At 40.2% G+C, this 18099-nt stretch overlaps 1 protein-coding gene across 2 annotated transcripts in view; it reads right to left on the bottom strand.

Annotated features, from left to right (window-relative positions):
• The window catches only part of LOC126093176 (nuclear factor NF-kappa-B p110 subunit), an 88808-nt gene that overhangs the window by 54489 nt on the left and 16220 nt on the right, over positions 1-18099 (bottom strand). For both annotated transcript variants that reach the window (XM_049908704.1, XM_049908703.1), the window contains exons 5-6: positions 12826-12967; positions 6243-6384 (exon numbers count right to left, since the gene is read on the bottom strand). In XM_049908704.1, the coding sequence (XP_049764661.1) occupies positions 6243-6384; positions 12826-12967 (284 nt within the window). The remainder of the gene's footprint in view (positions 1-6242; positions 6385-12825; positions 12968-18099) is intronic.

The raw sequence follows: 18099 nt of genomic DNA, 5'->3' as shown, positions 1-18099 counted from the left end.
AAATGTCATGGAATGACAAACTTTAGGTCCTGGAAATAGATCAGTCCTAACATGTGGCCTGTGTACAAACCAAGGAGTAATTCGTGCAAATATACAGGGAGCGTGTTCTACAAAGAGTAGGTAGAAGTTCCAGCAAGGGTCTTGAGGCGCAGTCCAACTGGGAAACCTGCTCGAGGGTGGCAGGAACAAGCAGCATGAAGAGAGAATTTGGTGAGTCTGATGATTAGGAAATTGTTGTATAGTGATTGTATAGATAAGCAAGAGTTGGAACCATCAGGATTGAATAGGTAGTACTTCTGGTACCCCTATCTGATCCCTCCTTCCCCGTTCCATTCACGAATGGCCTGTGTGAAGAATGATTGTTGGTAAACCTCTGTACTAGACTAGCTCTAATTTCTCGAATTTTCTCGTTTTGTGAGACATATGTGTTGTCTAATTCTTCCCGGACTATATTCTCTAAGAATTTCGATATTAAACCACTCTGTGATGTTCAACACCTCTCTTGTATAGTCTGGCACTGGAGTTTGTTGGGCATATCTTTAACACTCTCACACCAGCTGAGTGACCATGTCACGAAACGCACTACTCTTTGTTAGGTCCTCTCTATTGCTTTCTAACTGTTTTGTAAGCTACTTCTTTTGTGGATCACTATCATTTCCTACAGATTCTTCCTACAAATCTCAGGCCAGCATCTGCTTTTCCTGAAACTTGGTTTCTGCGATCATTCCACGTAAGTTTGCTCCGGACGGTTGCTAATAGATATTTTACAGATGGTGTACGGGGTCCAATAATTTCAAAGCCAAAGGTGTAGCTGAGCCGTATATGCCTGGCAACCTCAGAAAGATAGAGGCTAATATGGTGAGTATTCGTAATGAGGCTAACCAGTCTCCACAAATTTGGTTGTTCAAACAGCGGGAAGACATGGTATTTAAACCACTGCATTGGCAGTAGGTAGTTGTCAACGTCATGGTCTACTGGGACTTTGATGAAGTGTCCGGTCGGCCTTGTACAAAGCGGACACTTTGCTTCGCCAACTTTTCGTGAAATTCCTCATCCAGCCACCAGACAAAAAGTAAACCCAGGGTGGCTACTCAAACTTGGACAAAAAAATTCCAGAGAATTACAGGTGTGTAGTGTGAAAGATGGTGTCAAGAAGTTCCTGATAAATTAATGGTGAGTGGGAAGTGGAACAATATATCACAATAATTTTTCTTTCCTCTTCACTGACCTATATTCCAGCCAATACGTAGTAGCTTAACCACAGCTTTTAAAACATCAATAATTTATATAGAATGATTTTCATGTAATTAACACACTTCAAGATGCTAAGGATTTTAAAATTTGTGATTTATAAACTCAATAAAATTCATTTTCAACACTGGGTAAAAATGAACAATTCCCTTGGTTAATTTGTAAAAGTTTCCAGACTGCTTCTCGTAAAATGTAATTCCCTAAGAATCCCACATTTTCCAGAAGAATTGTCACTCTTAAACCCATTACTGTGTTCAGCCTTTAATGGAGTAACAAGTACATCACAAAGTTTTTAACACATGAGTGTAAACTTGAAACTTTTCCATGGTATTACACACACACACACACACACACACACACACACGTCTCAGTGACTACATCGTTGAGCCCTTACAAAGGAAATGTACCTAATTATTCAATTCATAATTATGATGATGATGGCGATAAGGGTGAAGATCTCTTCGGAACAGCATGTTGCAAGGCATCCCAGATATGCTCAATAATGTTTGTGTCTGGGGAGTTTGGTGGCCCGTGGTAGTGTTCCTGTAGCCACTCTGTAGCAATTCTGGGTGTGTGGGGTGTTGCATCATCCTGCTGGAACTGCCCAAGTCCACCGGAATGCACAATGGACATGAATGGAAGCAGGTCATCACACGATATTCTTATATACGTGTCGCCTGTGAGAGTCATATCTAGACCTATCAGGGGTTCCATATCACTCCAACTGCACACACCCCTCACTATTACAGAGCCTCCACCAGCTTGAACAGTCCCCTGCTGACAAGGAGGGTTCATGGATTCATGAGCTTCTCTCCATACCCATACATGTCCATCTGCTTGAAACTAGACTCATCTAACCAGGCAACATGTTTCCAGTCATCAACGCAGGCGTAAAGCTTTGTGTCGTGCAGTCATCATGGGTACACGAGTGGGCCTTCAGCTCCGAAAGCCCATATTGATGATGTTTCGATGAATGGTTCGCATGCTCACACTTGTTGATGGCCCAGCTTTGGAATCTGCAGAAATTTGCGGAAGGGCTGCACTTCTGTAACATTGGAACGATTCTCTTCAGTCGTTGTCGGTCCTGTTCATGCAGGATCTTTTTCCAACTGTAGCGATGTCGGAGATTTGATGTTTTACCAGATTCCTGATATTCGTGAATTTGTCAAACAGTAAATTCCCACTACAACTCAGAGACACTGCATCCCATCGCTCGTAAACTGACTATCACACCACATTCAAACTCACTTAAATCTTGATAACCTGCCATTATAGAAGCAGTAAATGATCTAACAACTGCACCAGACAATTCTTGTCGTATATAGGTGTTGGCAACCACAGCTCTGTATTCTGACCATTTACGTATCTCTGTATTTGAATACACGCACCTATACCAGTTTCTTTGGCACCACTTCAGTTTTAATAATAATAATAATAATAATAATAATAATAATATTTCCAATCACACACTCTTGGAGAAGGGAAAATTATAGATCTGATGGCCACTATCATAGGTAGATTGCGTGAATATTTAATAAGTTGGTTACTTTATACACAAAATTTCTAATAAAATATTAATTTCTGTCAGTATTCAAGACTTGTCAATGTGTTGCCGAGATACAGGACCACTGGATGGTGATGCCACCCCAAGTGGTACCCGACTGGTAGCACAGCGGAGTAGCTAATCTAGGTGCCGTGGGAGCTTCCTATGCCGCTCTGCCTAAATATCCACACGACAGGTCGGCACAGGCACAACCTCCCCTCTTACAATGGCTTCAGGAACTTTTTTTTACTTGTGAGGACATCCCACTGTGTATCTACCAAGGCAATAAAACCATGGAGACTCGCTCTCTGGACCTAATTTTGCTCCTAGTGCTCTGTGAACTGACTGCATGCCACTCACTGATGCTGCGCATAGGAGTCGCCGTGCTCACTGCCCTCTTATCTCTCATTATCAACTATACTCTCACCTTCCTCTCAAGATGGTTTCCCACGTTTTACTACTTAGGATTCTCTGAAGGCACATGTTCACTAGCAAGTAACTTCCACAAGGAACTTCTGCAAGCACTTGCTGAAGTGTTTACATTAGGAAAAAAAAAAAAGGTTGGGCAAAGTAACTTCTACTAGTCACTTGGGTAAGTTAATTTCTGGAACTTTCTGCAAGCTCCCTCAGAAGTGTTTGCGCTAGTCTCTCGAGGTGAGATAGGCAAGTGGTTGTTACACTCTTGCAGTTAAAAACCAGAGCAGCCCCCATCGTTGTTGCATTATTATTTGTAATGAAGGAAAAAAACCTGAGTAACAAAACAGAGCTGCCCCCATTGTTGTATTCGTATTATTATTAATATTATTATTTGTACTGAAGAAAAAAATCTGAGCAACAAAAAAATGTGAGTGAAGAAATGGGAAAACAGGCATATCTATTTAAGTTATTTATTTTCAATGAACAAAAATCAGAACTCCAGTCAGAGTAAAAACTTTACGAGAATTTTGTATGAAAGTTTCAAAAATCTCGTCTATTGTATAATAAAATATTCGAAAACAGGACCAAAAAGAGCTGCAAGCTGTGTCACGATGAGATAGCCTTCTAATAACTCTTAATTTTCGCAAATGTTTATTATTTTTATTAAATTTCTGTCCAACCATCTTTATGCCATTCTAATTTTTGACACTGACATTTTCGTATCGGCATTCAACACACTAAACTCCCAGAACATGGCAAGTGCCTGCAGCAAGATGCTAGGAAATGTTTCCACTAACTTGCGGAAGGTGCTTCTGCAAGCTGACAAACCTGCTGGGGGCGTTTCCACTTCAAAGAACTTGCAGTAGCAGCTTCTCTAAGTGACTTGCAGAAGTTTACTTGTAGGTGGACACACACCTATAGGGCTGCACCAAAATTTATTTCTTGTTTCATAATTTATCCCTTATCTTCTGACTGCTGTGGAGGACTGGATAAACGACAATCTTACATAGTAGACAGTTGTCATCCTGTGCTGTGAAGACAATCTTCTATTTTCCTTTGTTTAACTGGTCAATACATTAATACTAAATTGCCTTTCTGTCACACGTTTGTGGTTTCGTCCCTTAGTCTACAAGCTGATATGACAAACACCTGCTGTAGGTTCGATCTTCAATGCACCACAGTCTAGTACTGCATGCTGTAAAACAAAATCACAAAAATTAGTGGATGGCCATATGTGCAATCTCTGCTTGCTCATTGTCAATTGGCTCACGAACACCACCGACCACCATTATTCTGTATCTTTACTGGTGATGAAAAATGGTGTCTTTATGCGAACATAAGCAAAAGAAAGGAACAGTTGAGTCCCAACAAAGGAGCAACTCCCTGTACAGAGACCTGTGCACATCCACAAAAGATAATGTTATGCATCTGGCGAAACAGCAAGTTTTTTGTACCACAAATTGCTTCCCTAAGGTATAACCGTCACTTCTGACGTTTACTGCCAACAACTGAGACATCTCACAGACGCAGTCCAAGAACGACAACCAGAAAGACTGCGTGAAGCAATGCTACTCCACAATAATGCTCGAGCGCATTCTGCTGCACTGATAAGAAACACTACACAGGAGTTGGGTTGGGAAGTCATTCCGCAGCCACCTTATGTTGCGCCTTCAGATTTTCACCTCACCTGCTCTCTATCAAACAACATTTAAGGAACTTCCTTTCCAAATGAAAATGTGCTCTGAACACGGGTCAATGAATTCTTCACCTCAAAGCCAAGTATTTCTACAGTCAAGGAATCGAAAAGTTACCCCAGCATGGGCAGACTGTGAAACAGTGAAGGAGAATATACTATTGATGACTCAAGTCTCTGTCATACGTGTCTGTTGTGTTTATTAAACCAAACAGAAAAATGCTACACAAACTTAAGCACCGACTCAACAGATAGAAAGGACCTTTCATCAGTCGAGTACAAACCAGTATCAGAGGGGATAAGTTTCCACAGTTGGCCCTACTTTGCTTTCCTCCCACAGCATGCCCAGACAGAGAAAGCTGCTAGGGTCATAACAATCTGCATTTCAGAATTTCAGCGAGTCTGAAGAGACTGCCAGAGGCTCGCAGCCACCAGGTGGCAACCCAGGTTTTTTTGCTGCACCAAGAATATCTGCCACCATGTTGCCTACTCTGAATGAGGGCTCTCCCCAGGGGTGCCACCTAGCCACACAGCAGTGGCCACCTGGCTTCACAGTCACTGCCAGAGGTCCCAGTGGCCCCAAACAGGTAGCCACCCATTTCCTGGCATAAGCAAACAGGTAACAGCATTTATCATTGACAGAGTATTCCTTTCTCTGCCTCGGGGGCTATCACCGTATGGTTTTCTGACAACCTTCCACAGGGACTGGGTTCAACACTGGGCAACGGGCGACCCTCCCCATATGGCCTACACTTTTGTAGACAATTTGAAAAGGGAGGGGTCAATCCTGAAAGAGGGGCATTACACGAGTCAACTGAAATAAATGGTGTAATTGGGCAGATAAAAAATCTACTCACCAAGCAGAGGCAGAACACACGTGTGTGTGTGTGTGTGTGTGTGTGTGTGTGTGTGTGTGTGTGTGTTATGCCGCCGCTTGATGAGTAGATTTTTTTTATCTATCCAATTACATAATTGATTGTTTTCACTGAAGTAACTGGTGTGAAATAAATAAAATTTGGAAAGTCGTAATTGACATCCTACAAACGAGAGTGGTTTATTCCCAAAGGAAATCAGGCACTGTTTTCATAAATATCAAACAGACATGTCCCTGCATACAGTTTAAATTGTTACAATTGCTCCATTCATTTACCTATTTCCATTTCCTCATACTCTTCACCCCAGTTTCTTATAGAAATAATTCTGCCTGTGACTTTATTAGTGTTTTTGCTTTTGATGCAACTGCTATGTATCTTCTGATATCACACAAATGCTTAATTAATACCTGTTGTAAACAGAAAACAATATAAAAAAATCATAGGAGTACTGAATGATACTCACTCATGTTATTTATAGGTGTCGAGAAAACTGGTTGGCATATAGGTTTTATGACCCCACCAGGACCTTCTATAAACGCTTCAAAGCATAATGTCACACTGTTCAGATTCATTCTTTTGGCTTCGGACTCTGCCTCAGCTCTTATCTGAAAGCAAATAATCAAAATGTTTATAGAAAAAAAATATGTTCAAGAGGAGTGAATTATTCACATATTAGGGGGTTAGCATAAAAACAGTGTTACTAAACTGTTTCAACATAAAAATGACTACTTAGGAAAGGTCAATGGTATCTGTTATAAGATAACTGTGTCATATTTAACACACCCTTTATTGCAACTCCTTACTTAAGAAATGTAAAGAATTCTTTTATTGAATCATATGCTTGCAAATTAAATTCTCAGTAAAAATACTAACTTTAAGAACTTGTTTAAAATTTACAAACATACAGAGAACATTTACACAGGATGCAAAAAAAGAAGGATGTCATTCTTCAGACATTTGGCTAGAGTTCATGATGACAGCCTGACAAAACAAATATTTAGTAAAACTATGAAGATGAAAGGACAACCAGCATGGTTTACACAGACACTAAATGACCTCAAAGAAGCAATATCAACATATTGAAAACAACATAAGGATAATTAACAATCATTTATTTAGAAACAAAATCCAGAAACTGACCTTCCGGGATGGGGGGCAGCCTCACATTGTTAAACAGTTCCAAAATCAGAGATCAGAACGTATGAAATGAATGTGGGCGAAGAGGGAGAAGAATCCGCAGCAAGAATTTCAATATTCATTTAAGACAAGGTGTATACACCTCATGACAACTGGGAAATCCAGGAAAAAAAACCAGAATTTTTGCATCCCAGAGAAAACCGGGAAAAATCTGGGAATTTTTTTATTGTTTTAGTTTTCAGTTAAATTTGTGTAATTTTGACTGATAGAAACTGATACTATAACAAAGAATAACTTTAGCCTGTTACTGCAGACTAAAACTGCAGAAATAGAACATAAATGAGAGAAAAACACCAAAATGAAATTTAAATTACAAAGAAATTGCACTATTTACAACAGAACACAGTGCACAAACAAGCGTCTACTGACAACTAAAGGCTTTAGGGCGAAAACTATGCAATACTTCATAACAAAAGATTGCTTTTGATGAGCATGACATCACAACTGTTTACATGAGTTTCATTTGAGCAGCTGCCACGGGCACACGCACATGTGCAGAGCTCAAGTCGCGTGATGCTGGCAGGAAAATTTTTTCTATCGTGCCACAGTTGCTGGATACACGCAGAGCAGTTCAAGTCAGAGGGGGGAAGGAGGTGGAGCAGCCTCTAAGTGACCTGTGTTTTTGTTTTGTGCTTTTTGCGGTTTTTTCTTCATTTACAGCACTTGTATCAAACAAAAACAAAACAAATTTCTATGGCTGGGAGCTATTAAGTGAAGTGAAATATAAACAAAGTAGGCTAAAATATGTTATTAGTTTCAGTTTTCTGATTTTATTTGCACAATACTGACAACCAAGGATTAATTGTCTTGCTGGTTGAAGCAGTTATTTTCATCTTCTGGCACCTACGACGTAATGCCAAATAACAAAACAAACACAAGATAATACATACTTATAGTCCAAGAAAATTCGCATCCTAGAAACCATGCTAAAAAGCTTAATACCAGGTAGGGGACTACTTTAGTATGAACCTGGACATACAAATGTGCACTTTAAGCCAAATTATGCATTTTAGTATGGTTTACAAAATTATTCATCTACATGGACACACTGCAAATCACATTTTAGTGCCTCGCAGGTTCTCCCTATGTAGGTTGGTGTCAACAAAATATTTTCACATTTAGAAGAGAAAGTTGGTGATTGGAATTTCGTGAGAAGATTCTGTTGCAACGAAAAACACCTTTTAATAATGTCCAGCCCAAATTCTATATATCTCTCTCTCATATTTCGAAATAATAAAAAACGTACTGCCCTTCATTGAACTTTTTCAATGTACTCCGTCAACCGTATCTGGTAAGGATCCCACACCGCGCAGCAGTATACTAAAAGAGTATGGACAAGCGTAGTGTAGGCAGTCTCCTTAGTAGATCTCTTACATTTTCTAAGTGTCCTGCCAATAAAACACAGTCTGAAACCCTTAAGAGTATTCTGATCTCGTTTCTTTTATGACATAATGTCGAGATCTGTTACTGCTACATACGTACGAACATATGTAAATGTTCACTTGACAATGACTAACCAGGTAAAATTTGATTAGTAGAATTAAATGTTTTGTTTCAAATATGTTGAGAGCTTTACCAGAATTTTACAAATATGCATTCTGTGAAACACCATGTTTCTTCATCACAAGACATAGTTCAATTATTTCTTAATTTGAGCTGTTTATACCTTAATTTACAGAATGCCATTCTTTGGTAAATTATATACTGGCAGCATAGCATGTTTTATCACTGTAATTTCGCACAAGGCTTTATATTTACTCCTAGAGCACAGCTGCCAGTTGTACAGTTCCTTGGCTTCACAGATAACCTAGTTAACTTTCTATACCATTTGAAAAAGTCGTGAAAAATTTACTGGTTTTAGTTTTAGCATATACAAACAGCATTCCTTTTATTTTTACAAAAAAATTTTATTACTTCTTATTACTAGCTTTTTGCAGTGCTGTGTGGACATAAACCTAATTGGAAATGCTAATAACAGAGCTGCAGAGTACGAATTTAAAATATAATCAATGTAAAAGTCAGCACATAGTAAAATATTATGGCACTTCAGGTTGTAGAGTCCAGATCTGAAATGAACATTACGCCAAAGACTGCTTTCTTATTTTGCATTCCTTTTCTGGATTGGATATGATAAAACAATTGCCCTACATACAGTTAACTCCATATGTCCCATCCGAACAACATGCCACAGTGTTGCAAATGGTCACGTGATGCCCCAGTACGCACGAAGTTCCAAAAAGAAATGCACCAAAAAGCATACAACCAAGCCAAACACCGTGAACGGACTTCCTAAGGCATCACAGCTGCGATGCACAGTAATGCCCGTTTTCTGGTGCTTTCTGACAACTGTTGAAACAAACCTATTCCTAATAGGTAGCTGGAAAATACTGTGAATGATGGTTTGCCACGTGTTAGTATCAATGTAAATTTCCTTTTATGCAAGGTGAGTTACGTTACGTGTGAGAATATGCGATGAAGTTCTTAAATCACAGAGTGTTTGATTCACATTCAAAACTTAACACTTTGAGGATCAACTGCCGAGGGAAGTTTAGGAATCAGAAGACTAGCCATTTATGTCATTATTTAAAATTTTACTGGCAGATTTGCATTTGATGTGTCTTAAAGGGTGACTCAGGTAAAAAAGAACAAATATTACATTTGAAAGCTTGGCTTTGCTTGTAACTATAATATATGTACATTAATCATTTCCTCCGCCTATTTGTGTGTTCGCATTACATAAAGTGGTGTTGCTGTTGGCTGATTACATCACTTGTCCTATGCTCCGAGTATCTGCTGTCATTGGTTGGCGAGATCACGTGACAACAGCTAAGACTGGCCATAAAAGCGCATCGCTATCTCAAATTTCAGTGCTTCGGAACTGGCATGCTGTATTTGGTGGAATTCGTATTTATACTTATGTAACAAGAAAATACACTGTGTACATTCTGCTGTGCATGAAAGATCTTTGCGAAATACATTGCTTTTTCAGTGTGTTTCCTTTCCTAAATTGCTGTGAAATTCTACGCTGGTGTATAAAACCTTTACCATTCAATGGACTAATAAGTTTTACAGCTCTGAAAGAAAGTATATTGTCAATTAACACTGAAGACGTATTTTCTCCATGAAAAAAGTGTTATTTTCACTGGGAAATCTGGGAAAACCTGTGAATTTCTTTTCCTTATCGCATGTACACCCTGTAAGTTGCTCTGCAAATCAAATATATAAATAATACAATGCAAGATAACATCCACACTGAACTAAGGAACTGGTATGCACAAAGTTAAACATTTAATAAATGTATAAATTCACTGATAGCACTAAAAACTAAAGGACAATCCCAATTACAGAATGATATTTTGACTATCATAATAAAATGAACAATTATGTTTATCAAGATAAGAACATTTCTTCCCTCTTATGCAGAAACCACAAATGTGCAAAAATGACAATGCTGACTTACATGCAGCAATGAGTTTCACTTTTTGTGTTCTTTGTTGTGGCAAAACCTTGTATCAGCTGCCCCTTCGGTGTAGGAAAAAAATGCAAGGTCCACTGCCATGAACAGTGTAAAATGTGTGTACTTTGTAATGGCACAATGTCAAATGTACCTCATTTGTGATTTTGGTGTTCCATTAAGAACTTTTAATGCATTGTGCAAACATGAATGTGCTACATCCACTGATTAAATTCTTATGTGTGATTGCAATCACATATATTTCATTATTTACTTTGCCTTGTTCTTACCAATGTGACTGATAACACTTCAGCTGTTCGTTCTAAAAGTGCAGTTCATGATACACACTATTCCTGCTGGACAAAAATGTATTTCAACACTGTAGCCGAGAAAACAACCCAAATACTGATCCACAAGCCGTGCTGAACACTCCAAAGGGACATGTGACCAACTATTCTGAGAAAAACAGCTGTGTATAATTTGACACCACAGTCCCAGAAATCAAGACAGCACTTGGGAATGAAGATATATGATAAAAGAGGATTGAAGGAAATTGCAACACATGCCTATAGGTACATCACAGCACAATCAAAAATTACACAAAGGAGGATGATGCGAGATGGATGAGCGAGTCAATACAAGGATTCTGTTTTCATGTCTGTTTGTGTCTATGTGTACTGGTCCACCATGCAAGAGCCATCTAAACTTAAAGTCAACTGATCACACATTGTTTGACAGTTTAATAACAAATTAGGAAAATGCTTAGGACACAGACTGTTCCACTCTCAGATCGAAAAGCAATGCAGAAATACCAACAGGGAAAAGGTGAAAATTCATGTATCTACAAACAGATCAATGCACGAAACATACAACTTCCACTGCCATACCTCAGCAAAAGATCTTGCTGAGAAACGAGAAAATTCTGGTACTACTGAAAATCGCTAAGTGGGTCAAAGACTTCTGTAGATTCACTTGTCAACTAGTCTGGGAGGTTGCAATAGAAGACAGCAAAAGTAAAGCTGCAGTTTAAAATTTCTCATTTAAGAAATCATTAACACAGGAGAATCGTACAAACATGCCGCCATTTGACTGTCGCACACTAAAATTTGAATACAAGTAAGCTGCCAGGTCGAGATGGAACCTCAGTTTCGTTTTTAGGAGGAGTACTCTGCAATGCTGGTCCCTTACTTATCTTGCATTTATCACGAAGCTATCGTCCAACGAGTCCCAAGCAACTGGAAAAAAGTGCAGGTGACTATTGCATACAAGAAGGGTAAAAGAACGGAACTGCGAAGTTGCAGACCACTAAACTTAACATTGGTTTGCTGCAAAATTCTAGCACTTATTGTGAGTTCGAATACAATAAATTTCTACAAGACAGGACAGCAATTGTGCACAAATTAGCATTGTTTTAGATAGTGTTACATGTTCAAAACTTGGCTTGCCCTTTCCTCAGATGAGGAAAGAACAAAGGAAAACATGCAGTTTCAGCATTCCCAGATTAAAAAATAATAATAATAAATAAACAAAAAAAAAAAATAAAAAAAAATAAGTGCCCCACTGCAGACTGTAAGCAAAGGTCTGAGGATACAGAAAAGTTTACAAACTAAGTAACAGAATTCACTATGCTGCTCTCGATGGGATGTGTTAAGCAAAGACAAGGGTATCGCCAGGAGTGCTCCACGGAAGTGTGACAGGAAAATAAATGACACGCGGACATGGTGAGCACCTATGACTGTTTCCTGATGCTGGTTTGCTGGTTTATCTTCATCAAGTGACTTTAGAAGGATACAGGATATCTTGGACACAATTATTATTTGGCTTGATGAATGTCCACTTGCCATAAATACTGAATAATGTTAGTTGACACAGATGAATAGGAAAAAACAATCCTATAATGTTCGAATACAGTGTTTGTGGCGTGCTGCTTGACAGAGTCAGATCAAGTATCTATGCATAATAATAGGGTAGCAGACTAGGTAAAGTGAATGGTAGACAGCCTTTGAGGGAAAATTTTAGAAAAGTGTAGCTCATCTATAAAGGAGACCATATATAGATCACCAGCGTGACCCATTCTTAAGTATTGTAATTCAGAGGTTTGCAACTATATTTGTCACTGTTGGGTTCAATCAACATATGAGTATTACAGAGACGCTTCGTGATCTCAAATGGCAATCCCTGGAGGGAAAACAAACATTCTTTTTGCGGAATACTTCTGAGAAAATTTAGAGAATTCGCATTTGCTGCTGATTGCTGAACGATTCTGTTGGCACCAATTTACATTTGCATAAGTAGACAACAGATGCACAGAATGAGGGAGGAAGATTATTATTATTATTATTATTATTATTATTATTTTACTTCAAGTTATACCATTACAAATAATAATACTTACTTCCGTTTCATCCTTTGTTGGCAAGGATGAAATATTCATGTTATGCTGCCGTAACTGCTCCAATTTTAATGCTCGTTTCTTTTTAAGCAGTTCTTCCGCAATGTGCTTTTTAGCTGTGTGTATGATGCCCATACCTTGGAATCTGAAAAGAATTTTTTGCACTATTAATTATCAATTATACTTGTCCTTCTTTATACACTCCGAGGCATCAAGAAGACGACAAAAGTGTATGTGTGTGCGCGTGTGTGTGAGAGAGGGAGGGGGAGAGGGGGGCAGTACCAAGAAGCAAAAAAACTGTAGCACTGTCAATACACACATGTAGAACCTAAAAGTGACACTCTTCCCAGCTTTCCAAACAAATGTCTTTGTCCACTCCCAATAGTTCTGCTTCACAACTTTGACAGCCATATTTCTCTACACAAACATCTCCAACAATCATTGTCTTGGCATCACTGTACATCACCTTTCCCAACATCCAGGCAACTAAACCCATGACCTCATTCCTGGTAGTAACAACTAACTTACTGACTATATTCTAACACACAATTACTTCCCCTTACCATCCGCAAACAATATTGTGCACTGTCCTGGAACACTAATGGCATGATGTTCAAGGAGTTTTCTACCCATTCAGAATACCGAACCTCCAGCCTGGTACAAGCTCACTGATGTCCATCTGTTTCTTATCAGTTTACATCAATGATCCACTTTCCTGCATGTGGACCTTCATTCCACTGATGGCTCTACACAAAATGCTGTTCACATCAAACCTACTAGTAACAACTCTATATTGACATCTGCCACACTTTCCACCCTAAAAGTCTCTCCTAGAGGGGCCAGTCACCCGTGGTCACAGCCTATGCAGTGATAAACAGTCCCTCCATCAGTAAGCTTAGGATCCTTTTAAACATCTTATTTCATTCTTCATCTTCAGTGTTTGGCAACCAAGCAGCTATTAAGAGAACAACTGTCAACATAAATGACTTAGAAGCAAATATCCTCAGTGTAGTGACGTAGCTTCTCACTTAAGAAATGCAAGGCTTCCACCCCAGATTGTACACCAGTCAGATTCCTTTCACAATATTCTGATACAATGGCTCCATACTTAGTAATCCCATACAATCCCTTGCTCATATAAAGGTAAGTATGCAAAGACTTGAAAATTGCACAAGTCACACAAATACTCTAGAACGGAAATAGGAGCCATCTGCTGAATTACAGACCCATATCTTAACATCTATTTGCAGTAGTATTTTGGAACACACAATGTGCTCTAATATTATGAATCACCTCGAAGAGAACGATTTATTGACAAATAAGGCAACACACATTCATAAAATATCATTCTTGTGGAAATACAACTAGCTCTTTATTCCCACAAAATAATAAGTGCTACTGGCGTAATTCATGGAAGGTCATCAAATAAAACAGAAGTAATATCTAGCATTGCACAATGAGATGTTATAGGCCCTCTGTTGTTCTTTGATCTACATAAATGATTTAGGAGACAATCTGAGCACCCCTCTCTGATTGTTTGCAGATGATGCTGTCATTTACTATCATGTTATGTCATCGGATGACCAAATCGAGTTGAAAATGATTTACACAAGATTTCTGTACAGTGCAAAAAGTGGCTACTGATTCTAAATAATGAAAACTGTGAACTCATCCACATAAGCACTAAAAAGAATCTGCTAATTTCAGTTACATTATAAATCACACAAACCTAAAGCCTGGAAACTCAACTAAATACTTATGGATTACTATTACACGTAACTTAAATGGAAGGATCACATCTACAATGTTGTGGGGAAAGCAAAACAAAGACTGATTTATTAGCAGAACACATAGAAAATGTAAAAGCTCTACTAAACAGACTGCTTAAACCACACTTATTCTCCCTCCTTCTGGAGTATTGCTGTGCAGTATGGGATCCACTTCCGATAGGATTCACGAAGTACATCGAAAAAGTTCAAAAAAGGTCAGTTGATTTCGGATTATTGTAAAATAAGGGACAGAATACCATAAAAAAATAAAATAGAAAGTTGTTTTCGCTGCAGCAAGGCCTTCTCGTGGAATTTCAGTCACAAACTTTCTCCTCACAGTGTCAAAAAATTTTGTTGGTGCAACCTACATAAGGAGAACTGATCATTGTAATACAATAAGAAAAATCAGAGCTTGCATGGAAAGATATTTAAGTGTTCGTTTTTCCTGCACACTGTTCAAGAATGGAACTGTAGAGAAGTAGCTCGAAAGTGGTTCGATGTACCCACTGCCAGGCACTTAATTGTGAGCTGAAGAACAACATGTAGATACAGATTATAGATGAGTCTAGCTATTGGAAAGCAACTGCTGATTGGGTTATTTCTTAGATTATAGATTTTGCATTTGCATCTTGTTGACCACTCCCATAGCAGTGGCCAGCATTCTCCTTTGCATCTTGTTGATTCCTCCCATTATTGATGCCAGTATTCTATCGTTTTCCTTAACAGGTCATGTCTGTAATATGTACTTGGGCTTTCACACCAAATTATGCTCACACTGAAATACTACATCTCTGGTAAGTTTGTTCTGTTTTGCTTTAGGGTGCAACAAACAGTTGGGGTCATATGAGCCCAAGTCAAAACTAGAGAACACGAACACAGAATGGAGTTAAAATGACTATGCATCAGTCCCAATGGACAGAATAGGAGACAGCTAAAAACAACCAGGTGGGGGGGGAACATCATATAGTAATGGAGGTCCGAAAATAAAAAATAAAAACGGCCTTCGCCATATTGCTGCGGCGGATAAAAAGTAAAATGCAGTCGACAGCGCGCGCATCATACGCTGAAAGGCTGATAAATCAGGTGGCAAACCCAAGCTGAACGTTAATGGTTAGAAAAAAAAAGGGCATTCCAGCAGGAAGTGGTGGACAGTTAAATTTTGTGCGCAATGTGGAGAAAGGGATGGGGTAGTGCCACTGAGCAAATGACGACAGCTAAAAAGGCAGTGCCCAATATGCAGCCAAGTTAAAATATCTCCTCCCGGTGGGTGGGCCGAGAGGACGTCGTCCAAGGCGGTGGGAGAGCCTTAACAAGCCGAAGCTTACTCCCGAGAAGGGAGGACCATTGGCTATGCCAAAGGGACACCACCACCTAACAGACAGCAATCCAGAGATCATCGGAGGGAATATAGGTACTCGTGGGCTGATGTATGAGGTCTGCAGCCTTGGCAACAGCCTCATTACCTGGCAGACCGCCACGACCAGGGACCCACAGAAACATGACATTGGCTCCATCAACAGTGAGCAAGTGACAATTCTCCTGGACGCGCTGCACTAAGGGGGGGGGGGGGGCGGTGTACAGCACACGGACTTTCAAGGGAGTGTGCCGGAAGCAGATATCGAAAGACACGGGTGTTAATGATGAAGGCACACCCGACCCCATGGTCAGTCCAAGAGACATCCGTAAATAAAAAGGTACTATCGCAAAGTTCCATGCGAAGATTGTGAAACTGGAGGCGATAGACCGAGGCTGGAATAGTGTCCTTAGAAAGCGAATGAAGGCCAAGATTAACATGGGCCACTTCACGTACCTAAGGTGGTGAAGAGTTCACACCCAGTGGGAAAGTTGCAGGTAGTGTGAAGTTAAGCCACCGTAGTAAGAGGAAAAAGTGGACTCCAGGAGGTAACAGAGAAGAGAGAGGAGCACCATACTGACAATCAAAGAAGGAGGCATGGCAGACAAATGGCATGCATACCTGCTGAGGAGAGAGTCACGGCAGTAGGACAGTGGTAGTTCAGCAGCTTCAGCATACAGACCCTCAACCCGGCTGGTGTAAAAGGTGCCTGGGGCCAAATGGATGCCATGATGGCGGATAGTGTTGAGATGGTGTAAAAGCGATGGGCATGCAGACGCATAAGCAAAGCACCCATAGTCGAATTTCGAACATACAAGGGACCAGTACAAACAAAGGAAGTGAGGACACACAGGAGATCGAGGGACCGTGTATAGCGGGCTGCCAGGTAAGACACATGGGAGGACCAAAAGAGTTTCCTAACCAGCATGAGCCCCAGAAAAGTCATAGTTTCAACGAACGGAAGGATGACAGGCCCAAGATGTAGAGATGGTACGAGTAACCATTTGCGCCGCCAGAAATTCATACTGACGGTTTTGTCAGTGGAAAAGCGAAAGCCATTGTTGATGCTTCAGGAGTAAAGATGATCAAGGCAGCACTGAAGACGCTGCTCAGTGAGGCAGGTCTGCGGAGAACTGCAATAAATGGTAAAATCATCAACAAAAAGAGAGCCAGAGATGCCTGGTGGGAGACAGGTCATTATATGGTTAAGGGCGGTAGGAAATAGGACAACCCTCAGGATGGGAACCCTGAGACACACCATTTCCTGGATAAAGGCGTCCGACAAGGCAGAAACCATACACACCCCGAAAACTCGGTCTTGTAAAACAGCCCGAAGAAAATGGGGCAGGCACCCAAGGAAGCCCCACGTGTAAAGAGTACAGAGGATACCAGTTCTCCAGCAGTTGTTGTAGGCCTTCTCCAAATCGAAAAACATGGCCACAGTCTGGGATTTCGCAGAAAACCATTCATCAAATGGGTGGATAAAGTAATGAGATGGTAAACTGCAGAACGCCACGCATGAAAGCCACAGTGTGATTCATTAGTTAATGGTGAGACTCGAGCCGCCACACCAGCCGGGCATGAATTATACGATCCTTCACCTTGCAAAAACAGCTGATAAGAGATGGGCCGGTAGCTAGAAGGAAGGTTTTTCTCCTTTCCGGTTCTAGGTATGGGTATGACGGTGGCTTTACGCCAGCGTCGAGGAAATGTGCCCTCCGTCCAGATGCGGTTGTACGTGTTAAGCAGAAAGTGCTTACTAGCATGAGAAAGGTGCTGAAACATCTGAACGTGGATGGCGTCTGGTCCTGGGGCGGAGGATGAGGATGAACTGAGAGCATGATCTACCTCCTTCATAGTAAAGGCGGCATTGTCGCACTCATGATGCGGAGAAGAAAGGGTATCACCCGAGCCTCCTCCATTCGTTAATAAAGGAAAGCAGGGTGATAATGGGAAGACCTTGAAACTTTGACAAAATGACGGCCCAAGGTGTTGGAGATAGCAAGCAATGACAATGTCAGCGACTGTCAGGCTGGAAATTGGAGAATGGATCTTGGTGCCAGAAATCCATCAGAGGTTGGCCCACAACACAGAGGAAGGTGTGGAACTGTTAAAATAACTAGTGAATGAAAGCCAGCTATCCCTTTTACTATT

This window comes from Schistocerca cancellata, chromosome 1 (genome assembly GCF_023864275.1).
Source record: "Schistocerca cancellata isolate TAMUIC-IGC-003103 chromosome 1, iqSchCanc2.1, whole genome shotgun sequence".
NCBI classification, from domain to species: Eukaryota; Metazoa; Arthropoda; class Insecta; order Orthoptera; family Acrididae; genus Schistocerca; species Schistocerca cancellata.
The sequence above is the reverse complement of the archived record's forward strand: the minus strand, read 5'-3'. Positions and strand labels throughout refer to the sequence as shown.